The sequence below is a fragment of the Elgaria multicarinata genome, chromosome 16 (assembly GCF_023053635.1).
Source record: "Elgaria multicarinata webbii isolate HBS135686 ecotype San Diego chromosome 16, rElgMul1.1.pri, whole genome shotgun sequence".
Classification (NCBI taxonomy): domain Eukaryota; kingdom Metazoa; phylum Chordata; class Lepidosauria; order Squamata; family Anguidae; genus Elgaria; species Elgaria multicarinata.
In genome coordinates this window covers 11,868,404-11,888,218 of record NC_086186.1, presented here as the reverse complement: position 1 = coordinate 11,888,218, position 19,815 = coordinate 11,868,404, and the positions used below count along the sequence as shown (strand labels likewise).

At 44.5% G+C, this 19,815-nt stretch overlaps 2 protein-coding genes across 2 annotated transcripts in view; both read left to right on the top strand.

Moving 5' to 3' along the window:
- The first annotated feature begins 4,539 nt into the window (after positions 1-4,539).
- Positions 4,540-13,827, top strand: B2M (beta-2-microglobulin). The gene is made up of 4 exons (XM_063142867.1): positions 4,540-4,718; positions 9,917-10,192; positions 12,509-12,545; positions 13,364-13,827. The coding sequence occupies exons 1-3, from the start codon at positions 4,622-4,624 to the stop codon at positions 12,520-12,522; spliced, it is 387 nt and encodes a 128-aa protein (XP_062998937.1). The 5' UTR covers positions 4,540-4,621; the 3' UTR covers positions 12,523-12,545; positions 13,364-13,827.
- Positions 13,828-13,849: 22 nt separating this feature from the next.
- LOC134409874 (E3 ubiquitin-protein ligase TRIM69-like) overlaps positions 13,850-19,815 on the top strand; it is a 42,054-nt gene continuing 36,088 nt past the window's right edge. Inside the window, exon 1 of the mRNA XM_063142868.1 lies at positions 13,850-13,896. Coding sequence (XP_062998938.1) covers positions 13,874-13,896 — 23 coding nt within the window. The 5' untranslated portion in view covers positions 13,850-13,873. The remainder of the gene's footprint in view (positions 13,897-19,815) is intronic.

The window sequence follows — 19,815 nt, the reverse complement described above, 5'->3', positions numbered from 1 at the left end:
GGGCGGCAATGGTTGCCGAGGCTAATTTAAAAATATACTACTTATTAGTGTTGTTGGTGTGACTGCTGTTGACAAGGGTGCTGGAGCACCGTTTTATTATTGGTACAATTTCCGGAGGGGTAGCCGCGTGAGTCTGTTGCAGTACAACAACAACAACGAGCGTTGTAACACATCCTTAAAGATTGCAAACACTTATTTATTTATTTATTACATTTATATACCGCCCCACAGCCGAAGCTCTCTGGCATTATAAGCTTTCATACATGAAGCAATATCATGAGAACATAAGGAGAGCCCTGCTGGATCAGACCAAGGGTCCATCTAGCCCAGCATTCTGTATACACGGTGACCAACCACCTGTCGACAGGAAACCCACAACAGCACTCCCCCACCCATGCTCCCCAGCAACTGGTGTTCATAGGCATGCTGCTTCTGATACTGGAGGTAGCACATAGCTACCAGGACTGGTAGCCATTGATCGCCTTCTCCAGGAATTTGTCTAACCCCCTTTTAATGCCATTGAAATTGGTGACGATCACTACGTCTTGTGGCAGTGAATCCCATATTTAACTATGCACTGTGTGAAGGAATCTCCCTGCAATCAGCTTAATTGGGTGACCCCATTGGGTTCTACTATCATGAGCGAGGGAGGAAAATCAGAATCATAGAATAGCAAGAGTTGGAAGGAGCCTACAAGGTCATCGAGTCCAACCCCCTGCTCAATGCAGGAATCCACCCTAAAGCATCCCTGACAGATGCTTGTCCAGCTGCCTCTTGAAGGCCTCTAGTGTGGGAGAGCCCACCACCTCCCTAGGTAACTGGTTCTATTGTCGTACTGCTCTAACAGCCAGGAAGTTTTTCCTGATGTCCAGCTGGAATCTGGCTTCCTGTCACTTGAGCCTGTTATTCCGTGTCCTGCACTCTGGGAGGATCGAGAAGAGATCCTGGCCCTCCTCTGTGTGACAACCTTTTAAGTATTTGAAGAGTGCTCTCATGTCTCCCCTCAATCTTCTCTTCTCCAGGCTAAACATACCCAGTTCTTTTAGTCTCTCTTCATAGGGCTTTGTTTCCAGACCCCTGATCATCCTGGTTGCCCTCCCTATCCACTTTTTCCATGCCATGCATAAATCCTGAGTCGCAGGTGTTTAAAACAAAGGCAGCGCTGTTGGCCATAAGGGGGGAAAAAAACCCCAAATCTATATTGCTGCCTTTATTAAGCCAACTCAAAGAACACAAAAAATTAGCAAGCTCAAAGCTGGACTGAGTACCACCACTGCTCAATGCCTAATGCAGTAATTTAAATTTGAAGCCTATTACCCAATTCAAATGAGCACACAGCACAGAATATCTCCAAAAGACTTGTATTTGTAAATCTTAGAAATGTCCAATAAAGTCTCCGGTAGTTTTGAATTGTATTCATTGTAATCTTGCACTCTGTGTTGCTTGCTTCATGCCTCCCCTGTATTTGCGGATTGAAAAGAATGGAACTTCACGCTGAAAGCTCGGGGTTTTCGGGTTGAGGGGAAATCTTGATAGAATGTTTGCAGAAGAGGGGATTTTCTTAGGGAACAATAAGTGGACAGCAGCCTAGGTTGCTTACTTAAATATAACTATGCTTCCTGTTTCTCAATCTGCATATTGGCTCCAAAATGTATTTTGACTGAAGATTACTCTCTGGTCCCATGGCAGTTTTTTTTTAATTTAAAGATTGCATTTATATCCCACCCTTTTTCTCTCTTAGAAGGAACCTAAGGCAGCTACATGGTCCTCTTTTCCATTTTATCTTCACAACAACCCTGTGAGGTGGGTTAGGCTGAGAGACCTCACTCGGTGATCTTCATTGCTGAGTGGGGACTAGAATCCAGGTGCTTTCCTTCTCTTTATGCCTGGGCATTGCTCACTTCAGATTATCGGATATGAAGTGTGCCTAATGGTACAGTCTTGCAGGCAATTACCTGGGAGTAAGTCCCATTGATTTATAATGTTTGATTTATAAACACCCTAAGAGCTTTAAACTACAATATTTTGGCTTCACCTCTTTTGTGTCACCCATCACTGGAATACTTCCTCCCCATTTTACAATAGTCAATGTCAGCCATCCCCATGTGATGCTCCCATGCATCAAACAACAGCTTGACAAACAGAAATTTGCTAGGGGAAGTTTTTCCTGTCACTAGTTGCTGTGCCAGGAGAAAGCTGCCTTCACTGATAAATTTGTAGATGAAGCTAAAGTCCATTCTAAATCATGTTTGTTCAGACTCTTGGTGACCCGTAAACACAATGCAGGTGCGGTACAGGTTTACACGACTCAATTCTCTTTGATATAAAATAACAAAGTAGGTGACACAGAGGATTCAAGTCTAGACTTCCCCCCCTGACATGCTAACTTTCTAAGTGGAGGAATGGAATTTATTTGTATGCTGGAGCATCCATTATTTGAGCCCCCACCAAGCACATTCTGAAGTGGTATAGCCCAGAAAATACACTCCAGTGAGAAATAGCCCTTAGAAGTGCATGCACAGGACTGCAGCCTTGGGTAACTTTTCCATGCGGCAGCCAAAATATACCAAACTCCCATGCCCTTTAGACTAACCCTACTACATTCATTACACCCGGGTAGCCATTGTTTTGAGAACTGGTAGATATGTTTGTCAGAGAGCAGAATTCAATGGTAAACTGCCCAGAGAACTTCGGCTGTGGGGTGGTATATAAATGTAATAAATAAATAAATAAATAAATTGTCAGTACTAGGACTCAGCCCTTGGAAATGTGGCTATTCAGAACCAAAAGTGTATCTTGGAGCAGTGTAGTTAGGAAATTTTAGACTGTGGATTTAAAATGGTCTTGAGGGGGCACTCTCTTTAGATCACGGTTGGGGAACATGTGGCTCTCCAGATGTTGCTTCAACTCCCATCAGCTCTAGTCAATAGTGAGGGGTAATGGGAGTTGCAGTCTAACAACAACTGGAGTGCGACATGGCCCTCCAACAGAGTGAGGCCCTGAACTTCTGCCTCAAGCCCTACCATAACAGCGTTACTGCCTTGGACACACAGACATACTGCATTTATTTTACCTTTTACCTTGGTCAGGGCTGGACAAAGACATTTTGCTGCCTGATACAAAGAACAAGATGGTGCCCCCACCTATTCCATGGACAAAAGCTGACTGGATTGCTAGTTGAATCCTTTTTCAGTGCTGGCGAAGGAACAGCGTCCTCCGCTGTACCTGAAAGCAGCATGCTAGCACAGGGGACACATGGCTCTCTTATCCAACACCTTGCTGCCACCTCTGAAGCATCTGCTGCCTGAGGCAGCTGCCCACCTCTGCCTAACAGTAGGGCCGTTATGCTTGGTTCATGTGCAACCCCCACATTAATAATAATAATTTATTTCTTACCCGCCTCTCCGCTTGGATAGGGGGGAACAACAATGAATATAAAACACATTAAAAACTGATTAAAAACATACCATACATGATTAAAACATCCTTAAAACATTCTAAAATTTCACTGGATAGGCCTGCTGGAATAGAGCAGTCTTTATTGCATTTTTAAATTCTAAAAGACTGTCAAGTTGACGAATCTCCAATAAACAATAACTAAAGTTCATTGTCATGCTTGCTGTGGTATCCAGTCATGGTGGTAAAAATACACACTTCTGTAACAATAAATGAAGCGATATTGTATAGGTCTTTGTGAGATTTGGTGTCTGTTTGTAAGAGCTGGGAAGCCATGACAATGTACACTGAGAGACAATCTTCAGAAATTTGTATATGTAAGTGCATGGGTTTTATGCGCACTTAGTTGGATATTTTAAATATTAGTTTTAGATGTTTTATTTCTTGATGTATGTAGTTTGTATATTTGAATATTGAACTCGCATATATTAATATATGAAATCAATAATGTTGATGGATGTGTCAAATAGTTCAGAATTATGAAAATTTAGCTCCATTGTTTCTAGAATTAAGAAAAAAAGCTTCCAGTGTTCAACCAAATCGTTCATAAGGTTTGATGACCTCAAATACTTGCTCACTAATAAATGTATTACCCTACAGTTATTTTGGATTTTCTTTTTCATAATTGACCAACATGACGACCAACCGTTTTTGCAATGGTGGTATTTACTTTTCTGGCTACATTGCATCGACTCCACTCCATAGGTAGTCTTAAATCCATCACAACATTTGCAGGCTATTTTTTTAAAAAAATATTGTGTGCTGTGGAGCCCTTCACACGCCGGGCTCCACAGCACACAACCCTAATCTTTTCCAAACTTCTGGCACTCTTCTGCTTTATGGCCCATTCGCTCTGCCTCGCCTGCACTCGTCCCGTGACCATTTCTGGGAATCCACCAGCCTTACTAGCAAGGGAAACCGAAAGGAAAATTCTCGCGCGGCGCAGAGTGCGCATGTGTCGGAAAGCCCCGCTTACACTTTTGCTCGCTTGCGGATGAAGATCTGCTGGGATACTAGTGACGCGAGGGCCTTTAATTATTCCGATTGGACAAGGGAGCCTGGGGTTATAGGCGTGGAGCTACCGTCGAAGTTCAGAACCGAATCGGCTAGACGTCGGAGCGCACGGTACACGCGCACCGTCGTGGTCGAGAAGAAAATTACTTTTATGCGTGGGGTCCTCGGAGCTGCGGACATGGCTAAAACACTTCTGTTCACGTGCGTGGCATTCCTGGTGGGCATCAGTGTCCTGGAGGCTGTTGAAAGTAAGACTTTATTGCAACTCCTGCCTTTAACTTTAGCTCTTTACTGGGTAGGCTGAAATTTGGGCTCTTCTCCAGGATCCGGCGAGGGGTATCTGGGTTAACGAGCCAAAGGAAGGGGCGCCTTCTCACAGCCACTAATCACGGGTTTCCTACCCCCCTTCTGATATGTGAATACAATTTCACTGGGGTAATAGTCTGTTGCAGCAAAGTGCCTGGTGTCATCTAAGGCTGCAGTCCCATTTTCTCTGCTTAACCGGGAGTAAACCCCATTGCACTCGTTCGGGTTTACCTCTGAGCGGACGTGGGTAACATTGCGCTGTTAAAAAACTTGACAGATTGCGGCAAAAAGCTTTTGTGAAATAGATAAAGTGGGCTCGGACCAAAAAAGCTTATACCACCATAAATCGGTTCAAGAACTCCTCTAAACTTGTTTATTCAGAACTAAGCCCCATCGAGTTCAATGGGACATCCTTGTTAGTAACTGTGCATAGGATGTGCAACCCTACACAGCACAATCCTGTGTGTGTTTACTCCGTAGTAAGTCCAATTGTGTTTGCGTGTCCTATAACCGCTTACCTGGGAGTAAGCTTCTTTGGTCTTAATGGGATTTACTTCTAGGTGAGCGTATATAGGATTGGACTTTTAGTCTTTTAAGGTGGGCAGAAAGTAGATATCCAGATGCTTTGGACGTAAACTCTCATCATTCCTGATCCTTGGCCATGCTGGCAGAGGCTTCTGAAAGTTTAAGTCCAAAATATTTGGATCTATTTTCTGCCCAGCCCTCTTTTTAAGGTGCCGTAGGACTCCTTACTGTCTGCAATCCTAGACATGCTAGTGAGTGAGCTTCATTGAACTCAGTTACTTCTGAGTAAACGTGCACAGGGACATGTTGTTTGTCATCTCTTGTTGACCAATCAAGATAGTTAAACAGTGGTAAAAAAAATTAGACTTTGCCTCCTTGGCATTTTTGGGGTGGTGATGTGGGGTTTTTAATTTGTGTTTTACAGGTGTTGAGTAGGAAGAAATAGAAGAAGACAATTATTCAAGATATTAAGTATGGCGCAGAAGGGGAGGTTTGGCTTTTGTAGGCAGAGTAGGTCACACAGGTGCCCTAGATGGAGTAGATAGAGAACAACAAAGGCCCAAGATGGTCCAACAGCATTTGAGAAGCCGGGAATTATTATTATTATTATTATTATTATTATTATTTATTTATATAGCACCATCAATGTACATGGTGCTGTACAGAGTAAAACAGTAAATAGCAAGACCCTGCCGCATAGGCTTACAATCTAATAAAATCATAGTAAAACAATAAGGAGGGGAAGAGAATGCCAACAGGTACAGGGTAGGGTAAGCAGGCACAGGGTAGGGTAAAACTAACAGTAGAAAGTAACAGTAGAAGTCTGCACTGTCTCTCTCTCTCCCTCCTCCCTTTCTATTTAACGTCTACATTTCCGGACCAACTGCAAAGGCGGAAGTCTCAAGACATGCAGTCCTGGAACGCAAGATGGGAGTTGTTTGAGGTTGTTGACTTAGGAAGAACAGGGGAGTTTGAGATAAGTCCGTTCCCTAGGAAGTTAGGGAGCTACACATGGTGCCTTTTGTTTGAGATGGGACGGTAAAATTCTGAAGAGGGGAACACTTCCTAAATGCGATGCCCTCTTTCAGGAAGGCTAGAATAGAAATGAAAACGAGAAGGAAAGAAATGTGGGGATTCTGGGAAATTTGCAAGGGAATTTCTCAGCCTTCCTTTGTCTCAGGGCGGGATTTGAGCTCTCAGCAGGCCAGAAAAGGCTGCTGTCTCTAGCCTAGTTTCACCCATTCCCTGAAATTCCCCCTCTCCCTTCAGGGATAGTGCCTATGTACTCATCCTCGCCACTGCTGGTGATATTCTGCGGAGGGAAGCACGCATATGCTAACCTTCTCCAGGGCCGGCGCAGACCTCAGAGGGGCGCAGTACTGACCTTTAAGGGTCACAGCTTTATACAAATTAGCTGTTATAAGAAAAAACATAATAAAAGGAAAATATTCAGAAACTCTTCTTGAACAACTGAATCAAAGCTGGCAATTTTGCGGGGGTAGGGGTACAAGTAGCTTGCCTTGCCTAGGGCGCAAAATAGCCTGGCACCGGCCTGGACCCTTGCCTTAGAAGAGGTAGGGGTCATTTCACTATCCCGACGCAAGGGTAGGCCCAGCACATCTGCAGCACAGGTAGGCGGCCCACTCAAATTATATGGAGGGGAGAACTCATGGTGAAAACTAGGAACGTTGCAGGGGCAGTAGTGGAAAACTGGAGGAGGAGATTCACAGGTCCAAGCTGTGTGTGAGCTATAGCAAATCCACCCTCAGATTTCCAAGTGTTTTCATTTTTACTTAAAAGCAACCAGAATTTTATTTATTTATTTATTGCATTATTTATTTATTTATTGCAAACTTATAACGCCCAATAGCCGAAGCTCTCTGAGCGGTTTACAAAATTAAGACAATTCAAAGTATAAAACAACAGTATAAAACCATAATATAAAATACAATATAAAAGCACAACCAAGATAAAAACAGCAGCGATGCAAAAATACATATTTAAAATGCAAATTTAAAACAGCAAATTTAAAATTAATTTATAGACTGTTAAAATACTGGGAGAATAAAAAGGTCTTCACCTGGCGTCTAAAAGAATATAATGTAGGTGCCAAGCGAACCTCCTTAGGGAGCTCTTTCCACAGCCGGGGTGCCACAGCAGAGAAGGCCCTCGTCCTGGTAGCCACCTGCCTCACTTCCTTTGGCAGGGGCTCACGGAGAAGGACCCCTGAGGATGACCTTAGGGTCCGGGCAGGTACATATGGAAGGAGGCATTCCTTCAGATAGCCTGGCCCCAAGCTGTTTAGGGCTTTAAATGTTAATACCAGCACTTTGAATCAGGCCCGGACCTGGACTGGCAGAAGGGCACTAAATTTTATCAGACCACACGTAGGGTGGGGGAAAGGGCAGGGGGAGTTATTAAGCATTTCAGAGGTGGCCCTCTAGATGTTTTGGCCAGCAACTCCCCTGATACTTCACCATTTGCTATTCTGGGTAGCACTGATGGGAGTTGTAGGAGGGCCCCATGTTGCTCACGCCTGCTCTGGTGCTTTCCACTGTGAAGCTAATGAAAGCTTCTTGGGGGTGGTGGTTTAGATCGGGAGGGGGGGAGGAAACCAGTGTGAACAACACTGTGGAAAGAAAGGTAAAACAGCCTCTCTTCCTGTGCCACTGCTGCGCTGATCAAATCTGGGCCTGCGCATACCCCTGTGCACAGCTGCATAATGTAAAAAAGAGGCAATTGAGGTGCGGTTGAGCCTGTTCAAGCATCTGTTCTTTCACATCACTTTTCCACTCCATGGAACTCTTTATTTGTAGGACCAGTGTCTAAAAATGAAAACCAGGGAACCTATTCTGCTTCAGCTTGCCCAGACAAAGGAAGGATGTTTATTTCTGTCCAAAATGACACATCCCAAACCCTTTGGTTTCAGATGTGTAATTACTCTTGTAAACCTTTTTCTTGGAATTTTGCAGGAGGGAAAAGCAACGCTGGGGAGTGGTGGGATTGAATGGGGGAAATGACCAGCAGGGAAAGGGTTAATCACTCCCCCCTGCTCATCCCTTTGACATCATAGTTTTCAAGGCCAAGGTCTCTTTTCATTAAATAATCAAATAACAAAAAAAGAACCCCACCCACCCCATATTGTGACTATGTTGACGTATATTTCCTGGCTTATTTCCAGGGGATTTTAACTCGCCAGGCCTTTGCTCAGTTTTATTTTCACTACAGTTGCAATCGGCTAGAGAAGGAATAATATGGAGTTTTGATCACTGCTTGGGCATGGATCAAATCTTACATACACTTTCTCTTTCTCCTAGCATGTAAGCAGTCATCTTAACACCTTTCATGCCCTGGTGGTCCCACCTTTATCGAAAACTTGCATTTTGGAATGCACTTCTCTCTTTTTAATTTTTCTTTAACCATATATTAATGGAAGTAGTGCTTCTTTTGCAACCCTGTCTTGTGTCTGGATCTATGAGTTTGTGTTGAATGGCTGGATTGGGACCCTCCAGATGTTACTGGACTACCACTCCCAGAATCCTTCACCACTGGCCATGCTGGTTAGGGCTGATGGAAGTTGGAGTCAAACAACATCTGGATCATCCTGGAAAAGAGGAATCTTGTACACTGGGGCATGGGAGAACCGCTCTGTGCCAGCAGAGAGAAGAATGCCCTGTTTTGTAATTTTTTATTTATTTTATTTCAGGGCTGAAGCCCCCATGGCAACATACAACAATGCACCCATCCCAGAACTTTCCATGCATTTAGACAGCCCCCTAGTGAATCTTGACTTAAATTAAGCTTTCCAGGATGAGTATACCAGTCATATGTCATGTATTAAACACATACAACTGATATAATATTAAAAATAATATATTTTCAAGGCCTCCTTGAAAGCCTGCAATGATGGAGCACGGAGGACCCCCAATGACAACTTATTCCAGAGTTGTGGGGCCACTGCAAAGAAGGCCCTCTTACCTGTGGCCATCCACCTAACTACTCTCAAAGGTGCACAAATGAGAAGAGCCTCTCTTTCTGATTTTAAAGTGCGGGCAGCCTGCTAAGGCTGAAGGCAGTCCTCTATGTAACTGGTCCCAACCTGCTTAAGGCTTTGAAGGTCAAAAACAGCACTTTAAACTGGGCTTGGAAACACACTAGTAACTAGGGTAGCTCTGCTCCATTTGTTAAGCTGAATAGAGCCCAGATGGAGGAAAGGGAGGTTTTCTTGCTTCTTCAGAGACACCATCGTGCACCCATCCCAGAACTTTCAGTGCATTTAGACAGGCCCCTCTTGAATCTTGACTTAAATTAAGCTTTCCAGGATGAGTATACCAGTCATATGTCATGAATACGTACCTATTTAGCCATACATACATAATGAGGGCAATCACAACTAGGAGTAAGTTTCTGCATCATATGCCCTTAGCAAAATTATTAACCATGTGCTTTTGTTGCTGTGTGTGACGGTATATATGCAGCTTCCTATATGGAAGCAAAATCTGGGTAGCAAATTTGGTTTGTATGACATGGGCCTTGGTGCATACCTAATAAAGCACGGCGTAGGGCAGCCTGTGTCAGTAACACCTTGCCTGTTACCTGTTCCTCGTTCCTACAGAACCGCCTATTGTCCAGGTGTTTTCCCGTCACCCTGTGGAGCACCACAAGCCAAACATTTTGAATTGCTACGTGGATGGCTTTCACCCTCCCAAAATCAACATCACTCTGTTGAAGAATAATGAGGAGCTCCCAAAGAAACTGTCTGACCTTTCTTTTAAGAATGACTGGACCTTCCAGCTCCTGGCTTTTGCTGATGTGGTTCCTAATGGAAAAGATAAGTTTTCCTGTAAGGTGGAACACGTTGCCCTAAAAGAACCAAAGTTCTACGTATGGGGTGAGTGCTTCGTTACTTTGCCTTCTTGTCATTCTCTTTTTCCATTCCCCGGACTTGGAACATGAGTACTTATGCTGTCAAGTCCCTAGCTGCTATGGACAACACATCTTGGTTACTGTTCATCAGTCTAGAACAGCAGGTAGATCTCCAGATGTTATAAATTTTGGTTTCTAGAAGCCTCTGCCAGCATAGCCAATGGTCAGGAATTCCGGGACTTGAAGTTCAGAACATCTGGAGACCTAGGGCCTTGCTAGACCTGCCGGCTTATGCTGGCAGGGAGGCGGGGCCGAGGCGCACTGAAGTTAGCGCGCCTCCCCCAGGCTACTAGACGCACGATGCGCAGGGACGTCGCGTCCCTGCGGCGTCCGGCATTTTTTTTTTAATTTTAAAGGGGCCGGGTGCGGCCCGAAGACTCTGGAGAGGTAAGTGCTTTTTTGGGGTTTTTTTTTACCGGGGGGGGGGGCGAAGGCTGGGTGCCAGGGTGGGTGGCACGGGGGGAGGGTGGGTACGATCGCGCTGCGCGCCGCCCGAGCCCGGGCAATGCCTGGCATGGGGCGGCATTGCAATGCCGCCCCATGCCAGGCATTGCCCGGGCGGCGCGCGGCGCGATCGCACCCGCCCTCCCCCCGTGCCACCCACTCTGGCACCCACCCTCCCAGCCTTCAGCCCCCCCCCACGCCGATGGGCACAGCGCTACTATAGGCGCTGTGCCAGGTCCGCGGCTTTTCGTGGCTCCTCGCGAGTAAGCGAGGAGCCACGAAAAGCTGCGGAAGTCCCTAGACGTTCCCCAGCTCCGGCCTGAGGCCGGAGCTGGGGAAAAGGCGCGCCATAAGCGAATTCGCTTATGGCGCGTTGGAGGAGGCCTCAGCGCGGCCTGCCTCCGGATTCCCCTGTGCGTCATCTGGACGCACAGCAGGGAAGCCGGGACAGAAGGCGCGCTAAGGCCTCGTCTAGGAAGGCCCCTACTTTCTGTTCTTGAAAGCAGGGGCGGGGAATCTGTGCTCCTCCAGATGTGGTCAGACTCCAGCTCACATCAGCCCCAGCCAATATGGCCAGTGGTGAGAGATGCTGGCTGCTATGGCCTGACAGAAAAAAGGCATCATCCCAGCTTCAAGAGAAAGGCATTGATCCACAGGTGAAAAAGCACATGCATACACTGGTACTAGTTGTTGTGAATTTACATGATCATTTTCATAGCAAATCTGACCATAAAGTATGAAATCTGTATGGCTTATTGTCGTAAATGTGCTTCTATGTGGCTAGATAGAGGGGCAAGCATTGTTTAATTTTCAGTGAGAGGTGCACATACAGTTGCTTCTGTTATCATTGTGTTACAGCCAGATTCCAACTAGGCAACAGGAAAAACTTCCTGACTGTTAGAACAGTAGGGCAAAGGAACCAATGACCTAGGGAGGTCGTGGGTTCTCCCACTCTAGAGGCCTTCAAGAGGCAGCTGGACAGCCATCTGTCAGGGATGCTTTAAGGTAGATTTCTGCATTGAGCAGGGGGTTGGATTCAATGGCCTTAGAGGCCCCTTCCAACTCTAATATTATATGATTCTACTTTCAAAACAATGTTACAAGGGAAGAATTGGAGGGATTTGTCATGCCATGCTGAGCTTTCCCTGAAAAAAAATGATCATGTAATATTTTAATAAGGGTGGATTTTTTGTTTTAACCCATGAGGAACTAAGAGGAAAGGTAAATCTTAGGTTTTCTGAACCAGGCCGTTGAGATTGGTGGAGCAGAGTGCAGGGCAACTAATGATAGGCAGAGCCAAAGGGTCCCAGTTATCCACAGCAGCTACCAATTGTACAGACAAAAGAAACTTAGGCAAATTGACTTTAAGATCTTGTCTGCAAAGCAGAGGATTGGGGAGGGTGGAGATCAGCACAGAAACACTTCTTTGGGCCCTGTTCCAGCTACAATCTCCCATGGCACAGAGAAGAGAAACTAAACATGCAGTCCTATGCATTTTTAGACAAAAAAAGGCCTAAAATTCCCAGCATGCCCTAGCTGTCTGTCTAACATACATTCTGTCTAAACATGCATAGGATTGCGCTCTAGGGGAAGTAACTTCAGGGTCATTAGTACAAAGCACTAATCTCTCTCTTACGTGCACACACAGAGAATGTTACACTCTCTCTTACTTGCCTTTTCTTATTTTAACCACATGGCCCCCAATCCAGATTGGCCCTGCCCCACCTGCACAAAGCAATGAGCCACCTCTGTCCATAGGTGCTAAATTGTAAGACTATTGCAACATGTTGGAAAAACTTACGTTAACGGACATTGATGTTATTATTTTCGCCAACAGATCAGGAATACTAACCAGATGATCCCCATCGAGTAAGGTAAGATACAGATATTTCATGAAAGTTGTAGTTGACGTGAATTTTATTTTAATAAACAAATGAGGGAACTCTTCCCTTTCTCTCATGAAAGAGATCCCAGGTGGTTAACAAAATCCGATGGATCAGTCAGACCAACTTTATAGAAGACAGCCATAATATAAAATGAGCTAAGAGAGTAATTCTGCGGTCCCTAGACAGCATCTTGGAGAACCATAGGATAGCTCGGAGGATGGAAACAGTGGTCCAACCTTGGACCTAGAAGTCCAAGTTCCTCCCCTTCCCCCTCGCAACCAGAACCAGGCCAGCTGCCTCTCCGAGGCTGCAAAAACAACCTCAGAAAGGAGAGAAAGGGGGCCGTTGTGTGGGAAGGGACATTGGAGTCTGGTTTATGAAGAATCCTCTGGCCTCCCCAGCCTTCTTTCCTTAAACTCTGGCAGAGCCCCTGCCAGACAGGCAAAAAAAAACCCCGTCTAGCAAAAATGCATAGTGGGAGGAGTGTGGAGACTGATGGGCATTCTGATAGGATTGCACCCTAATTTGTTTGTACCTTCACGTTTTTTGTAATGTTGCCTTGTGAGAGAGTAGCGTGCCCTGAAAGGCAAGTTAAAAATCTTTTAAGTAAATACATAAATTGTGTATCTCATTTATCCTCATCGGAACCTTGTCAGGTTAGGGTCAAATAGTGATGCTCAAGACTAGCGAATGGTTAACATGAGGCAGGGGCTTCACAGCTAGCACTTGATTTATTGCTCTGCACTGCTTCTCCTTTTTCAAAAGAAGTGTCTATAAAGCTCAGCGTATGTTTTTCCTTTCTCCAGGTCTGAAGAACCTTGCCTTCAAAGCTAACTTCAACTCATGTGATCTCTAAGCATCCTTTGTATAGCATTCCTTCCTACAACCGATTGTGGAATTAAGTGGACAGTTTTCTAGTACCTGCCCTTGCTAATGCATCATGCACATTTTGCTGTGTTTGGAATTTTAAGTTTTGTCCACTGTAGGCCAAAGATTGACGATTGCACTGGAAATTTGAGCTGTCAAACATGTATTCTAACTTGCAGATATTTTCCATTTTGAATTCTTAAAAATGACATAACCTTCTGTTGCTTTTGCCTACAATACTTTTATTTTATCTTCTGGGAGTTGGCTGGGATCTTCATTAGAAAGATAAATATAAAATTTGAAAGATTGCTTACCTTCGTTTATAAGTTGGCTACAAATCACTTTATCATTTGACATGTAACTCTGCAAAGTTTTTCAATCTCTAATAAAGTTCCACTACTTATTTCCTTAGTGGCTATGACTGATTCATCAATTCACTACACAGTCCTATGCACTGTACAATCCTGTACATGTAAGTCCCATTAAGTTCATTAGGGCTTACTCCCTGGAAAGTGTGCATTAGGTAAAGCATGTTTACCCCAAAGTAAGTCCTACTATAGCATGGGTTCTCAACAAGGGGGGAATTTTAGGGTTCGGGGGGGGGGGGGGAATTGGGACTACTATTCAGCAAAGTATGATGTCCTGTATTGATTTATTCTATTTATTTATTTATTTATTTATTTATTTATTACATTTATATACCGCCCCACAGCTGAAGCTCTCTGGGCGGTTCACAAAAATTAAAACAGTAAACATTAAAAAGTATACAAAATTTAAAAACCATCAGAAACATAAAAACAACAGTATAAAAACAACAAGAAGTTTATGTCTTCCTACACATGTTATTAAAAACGTCCCAGAAAAGTGTCATGTTGTCTGCAAAAGCCAGGCCTTTGCTCTCTTCTCTCCCTCTCTCGCAATCCTAGAAGTTTCAAGCTTCCCATTTAAAGGGGCAATGCAAAGCATGGGAGCTGAGAATGTAAAAGGGGCCATGCTTTGCGTGGCCCCTTTAAATGGGACTAGTATAGAAAAAAATAAAAGATTTTCAATATTATATGCATATTATTTGGAATGCACCTTTTGAGTTAGACTATCTTGGGAAGGGGGGAATTATATTCTGAACAATGGTGAAAGGGGGGAATGGAGCAAAAAGTTGAGAACCACTGTACTATAGTCAATGGGATTTAATCCCAAGTAAGTGTACATAGGATTGCATAGTACAGCCTTCTCTAGCCCAGTGCCTTCCACATATGTTGGACTACAACATCCATCATCCTTAATGATTGGCCATGTTCCTGGTGCTGATGGGAGTTGTAAACCAAAATAACTGCAGGGCGGTAGGTTGCTGTAGGCAGTCTTTGATAGATGGATTCAGTAAGAATTTAAGCACCATACATGCTACATCAGACCAAAGCTCCGGCATTCTCTTCACACAGTGTCCAACCAGCTGCTTGTGGGTGTACTTAGTCACCATACATAGAAAGCATCACATTAGGAGAATGATTACACATGAAACGTTACAAAGACATTTATATAACAAGTTCAGTCACAGTAAGGCACAGGCAATTATAGTATTAACATGGGGTTAGGTAAATTAAAAACCTAGGTAAACATAAAAGTTTTGCATCTTCGAAAGTTGTGCAGTGAAAGACTGGAGGAAGTCTCTCAATGCAATGAGCTCCCAAATCCTGGAACCACATCCAAGGAAGCAAACCCTGTTCCAGATCTTTGCCAGTTTTGCTTATTTATTTGTTTATTTATTACATTTTTATACTGCCCAATAGCCGAAGCTCTCTGGGCGGTTCACAAAAATTAAAACCATCATAGAACAACCAACAGGTTAAAAGCACAAATACAAAATACAGTATAAAAAGCACAACCAGGATAAAAACCACGCAGCAAAATTGATATAAAATTAAAATACAGAGTTAAAACAGTAAAATTTAAATTTAAGTTAAAATTAAGTGTTAAAATACTGAGCGAATAAAAAGGTCTTCAGCTGGCGACGAAAAGAGTACAGTGTAGGCACCAGGCGGACCTCTCTGGGGAGTTCATTCCACAACCGGGGTGCCACAGCGGAGAAAGCCCTCCTCCTAGTAGCCACCTGCCTCACTTCCTTTGGCAGGAGCTCACTTGGTACATGCTTACCAAGTAAAGGAACTTATAAAGGGCCACAGTGTGGATCTTAATGGCTAGGAGGTTTTATATGGGGAGAGTTAATTAAGCACTACATTTGTAAACTTCCCACATTTGAGAATCCTTCTCATCCTCCACTTCTTCCACCCAAAGTGGCTCACATCAAGGCTTACAAACTAAAATCACAAGACGCAAGAGGAGGGAGATTTTCTTCAAGGCTGGAACAAGGTGGTGATCTATAAATGGACATTTAAATCCACTTTGGTCCAGGCTGATCTTCTCTTGTTGGTGTTCTTGCTTGAATAGCAACGAATGGAACTTGTTCCTTTGGCCGATGGATGGAGCGGAGTGTTCTTTCTGGACCTAAAGATTCCTTCCAGGAGCTACATGACGCAGCCGTGGATTTGCTGCTCCACTGGTTTAAATGCCCTAAGATGGGCATAATCGTAGGTGCCGATTTGCCTCGACTTTTGTGATTTGGGTGACTTTTAAATCGCATCATGGTAATGTATCGTTGGGGGACTAAAAGTGTCTGCCTTGGAGAAGTGGGGGTGGGAGGGAGTGGAGATGTACCCTCCGTGCGCAGGGGAAACTTACTTCCGAGTAAACACAACTCCCTGCCCGCATCTAATCCTTTCCATGTCAGAGTAACTTAAAATGTCTCGGAACAGGCAGGGGAGGCGGTGGGTGGAGGGGCTGAGACGAGGGAGGTCTGCTGCAGTGTAGAGCTCTTTGAGCAGAAGCAAACCACAGAAAATGCAGGTTAAATAACATATAGCTGAGGGCAGAGTGTGATAAGCATTTTTCTGCAAGGAGATGCAAGCAATGGCTCGGTGCAGCACAACAGTTTTTTATCTTCCCATCCATCAGCCCCCAAAGCCACCAGAATGGCTTATATATAATCAGTTAAACAAGACAGCCCCTGCCTGCAGGCCAACGATCTAAAAAGTCACGACACACAAGCAAAAAGGAATGAGGAGCAATGTGGGGGGGAAAGGTACGTCTTTTAGCAGGGCCGATGGAACGTGCAGAGGGAGGGGAGTGGGCTTTCCCCCTTATATCTGCCTCTGGACAACCTGCTGGAATGGGGACCCTAGTGCTAGCAATCAAAAGGCATTGTGAGCTATTCCCTCCAAAATTGATCTTTTGTGTTAAGAAAGAAGATGGAAAGTAGAAAAAAATGGCATTGTTACAAATGGAAGATTATGTCAGCCAAGCCCCCATAAAATTCTGCGAACAGGGCAGGAAGATTGCATAAAGACGGTCGTGCACGCGCTGGTAACTTCGAGGCTCGACTTCTGCAATGCGCTCTACGTAGGGCTACCTTTGTGCCTAGTCCGGAAACTTCAACTAGTTCAAAATATGGCAGTCAGGTTCGTCACCGGTACACCTAGGGGTGACCACATTACACCAGTCTTAAAATCCCTTCACTGGCTGCCAATTAGTTTCCCGGTGGAGTATAAAGTATTGGTTATCACCTTTAAAGCTCTATATGGTTTGGGTCCAGGCTACCTGCGGGATCGCCTTCTCCCATACAATCCGCCCTGCACACTTAAGTCCTCTGGGATGAATTTACTTCAGTCAGCAAAAACTAGATTGACAACTGTTACCCAGAGGACCTTCTCTTCTGCTGCTCCCAGTTTGTGGTATGGCTTGCCGGGAGAGATTGGTCAACTTAACAGTCTTCCAGAATTTAAGAAAGCTATAAAGACTGATCTCTTCTGGCAGGCCTACCCAGTTGAATTTTAAGATGCTGCTTTTAATGATGCACTGGTTTTAAATGTTTGAATTAGTTGTATGTATTTTAGGGTGTTTTTATTAGTGTTGTACCCTGCCTTGATCCAGAGGTAGAGGCAGGTACAAATTATTATTATTATTATTATTATTATTATTATTATTATTATTATTATTATTATTATTATTAAAGTCTCACCTGGAAGCATCCTTAGACTAGCAGGAGTCAGTCTTCCTATGGCATATAGATGTTAAGCACCTACTTTTTCAGGTCTAGCAGCTGTCCAACTCCATTCTTCAATGGGACACCCTTCCAATGCCTCCCCTCCACTAATTTCCCCCCATTAACAAGAAACCAGGCAAGAATTTTACATATTTATTTATTAAATGTATATGCTGCCTTACTAGCGGATGCCCTTGGGGTGTTTACAGTCATAAAAAAAATGAAACAACCAGAGCAATAAATCCAACAGTGAAAATAGTAAAAGTATAGTACAGTTAATACAGTTTAGAAATTAAAGGCCTGCTGGCAGAGAAAAGGTGAGAGCCAGTGTGGTGTGGTGGCTAGCGTGTTGGACTGGGAGTTGGGAGATCCGGGTTCTAGTCCTCACTCGGCCATGGAAACCCACTGGGTGACTTTGGGCCAGTCACAGACTCTCAGCCCAACCCACCTCACAGGGTTGTTGTTGTGAGGATAAAGTGGAGAGGAGAATTATTATGTATGCCGCCTTGGGTTCCTTACAGGAAAAAAGGCGGGATATAAATGCAATAATAAAATAAATACATACAGTGAAGACAGGTATGTCTTCCTGGGAAGGGTATTCCACAGACAAGGGGCCACTACAGAGGAGGCTTGTTATCCACCCATTGCACCACTGTGGTTGGTAGCACTCAGAAGTCTTTAATGATGATCTTAGCAGTCGGGCAAGAACAGGGCTTGCAGAATTCTAGAGGCATTCAAGAGGCAGCTACTAGAGGCATTCAAGAGGCAGCTGGACAACCATCTGTCAGGGATGCTTTAGGGTGGATTCCTGCATTGAGCAGGGGGTTGGACTCGATGGCCTTGTAGGCCCCTACCAACTCTGCTATTCTATGATTCTATGAATACTGCTGCTTGAAGAACAGTGCTGGGGGATGCTGCAGCAGCTGATTCGAGAAAGTGGAAGCTTTGAAAGAGGAAATAACACCCTGCATACCACCAAATGCTGGGAGGGGCATTTGAGATGTGGCTGTGGTTTTGTGAGGAAATGGTGGGATAACTGACGCAATGCAATTTTTCAGCCTTTGAGCGCATATAGACAGCTCCTGGGGCAATATCCCACTGACCCAAATATAGGTGCGAATCTTCCTGGTGGTAAACAATTCCAAAATGACCAGGATTATAAATCAGTATTTCCAAATTTACGATATCCGAGGTTTGTAAGTTTTTTTTTTTCTGGATTAAAATTAGAATCAAACTTCTTTAGCTGTGTGTCAGCTCTGGGATCTCATGAGATAGAGATTTCTGTGTATGTAAAGGAGCCACAAGGAAGAAAATGCTGAAAAAGACGAATAAAATGAGGCTGGTTTGATGAAAGTTAATTTTGATTTCACTTTGAGAGGTTCATGGTGGGGTCAGAGAGCAAATCTTTTCACAGGAATCCAGGCGGAATCTTCTAGAAGAGGAAAACAGTTGGTGTGGCAGTTATCAGTCAGGATCCTAAAGCTGGTTAATGAGGTTCAGTGGCAGAGGCCCAGAGTCTCACTTGAAAAACATTATTCAGGAAAACAGGTAAGTCGGAAAGAAATGGCACAGGAAAATGATAAAACGGGACGTTTGGGGAAGGATGGCAACAGGAAACAGGGAAGTCAGCCTCACCACGAAGCAACATCAGAGTCCATTATTTTCAGATGAAGTGCTATTTTCCTGCCTTCAGTCTCTAAACCTGTGTGTCATTTTAAAAAACGAGCTCTAGATCAGAAGGGTAGTATTGATGGGAAAAGGTATAAGGTTGGTGCAGATGAGATAGGCTAAGGGTGCAATGCTATGTGTATATTTAGACAGAAAAAAACTTGCTTCAACTACCAGCATGCTCACCTAGCATGGCTGTCTGGGGGATGCTGGGAGTTTTAGGAGGTTCTTTTTCTGACTAAACGTGCATAGGATTGCACCTAATTTCTCCATCCGCAGCAGCATGGAATGACTAATGGCCATTTATGTCAAGTCTGTCTAATGTAGATTGTAAACCCCGTGGGAAAGGGCTATACCACTTCCATGGTCAGCTCAGCACCTCGCACAGTGTCAGCATAACGGTTAAAATAAGCAGTACTATCTAGGGTCAGGGCCGGTGCCAGACTATTTTGCACCCTAGGCAGGTGAGCTGCTTTCACCCACCCACCCCCAGCGTACCTGGGCGCCATCGTGCCTGCCCAGCCGAAGTGAAGTCAGGATGCTGGGGTGGGGAGTGAGGCGGCTTCAGAATGGCGCCTGGCCGGAAGGCGCTCTGGGAGAGTGACTTCTGGGCGCGCCGTTCCGAAGCCG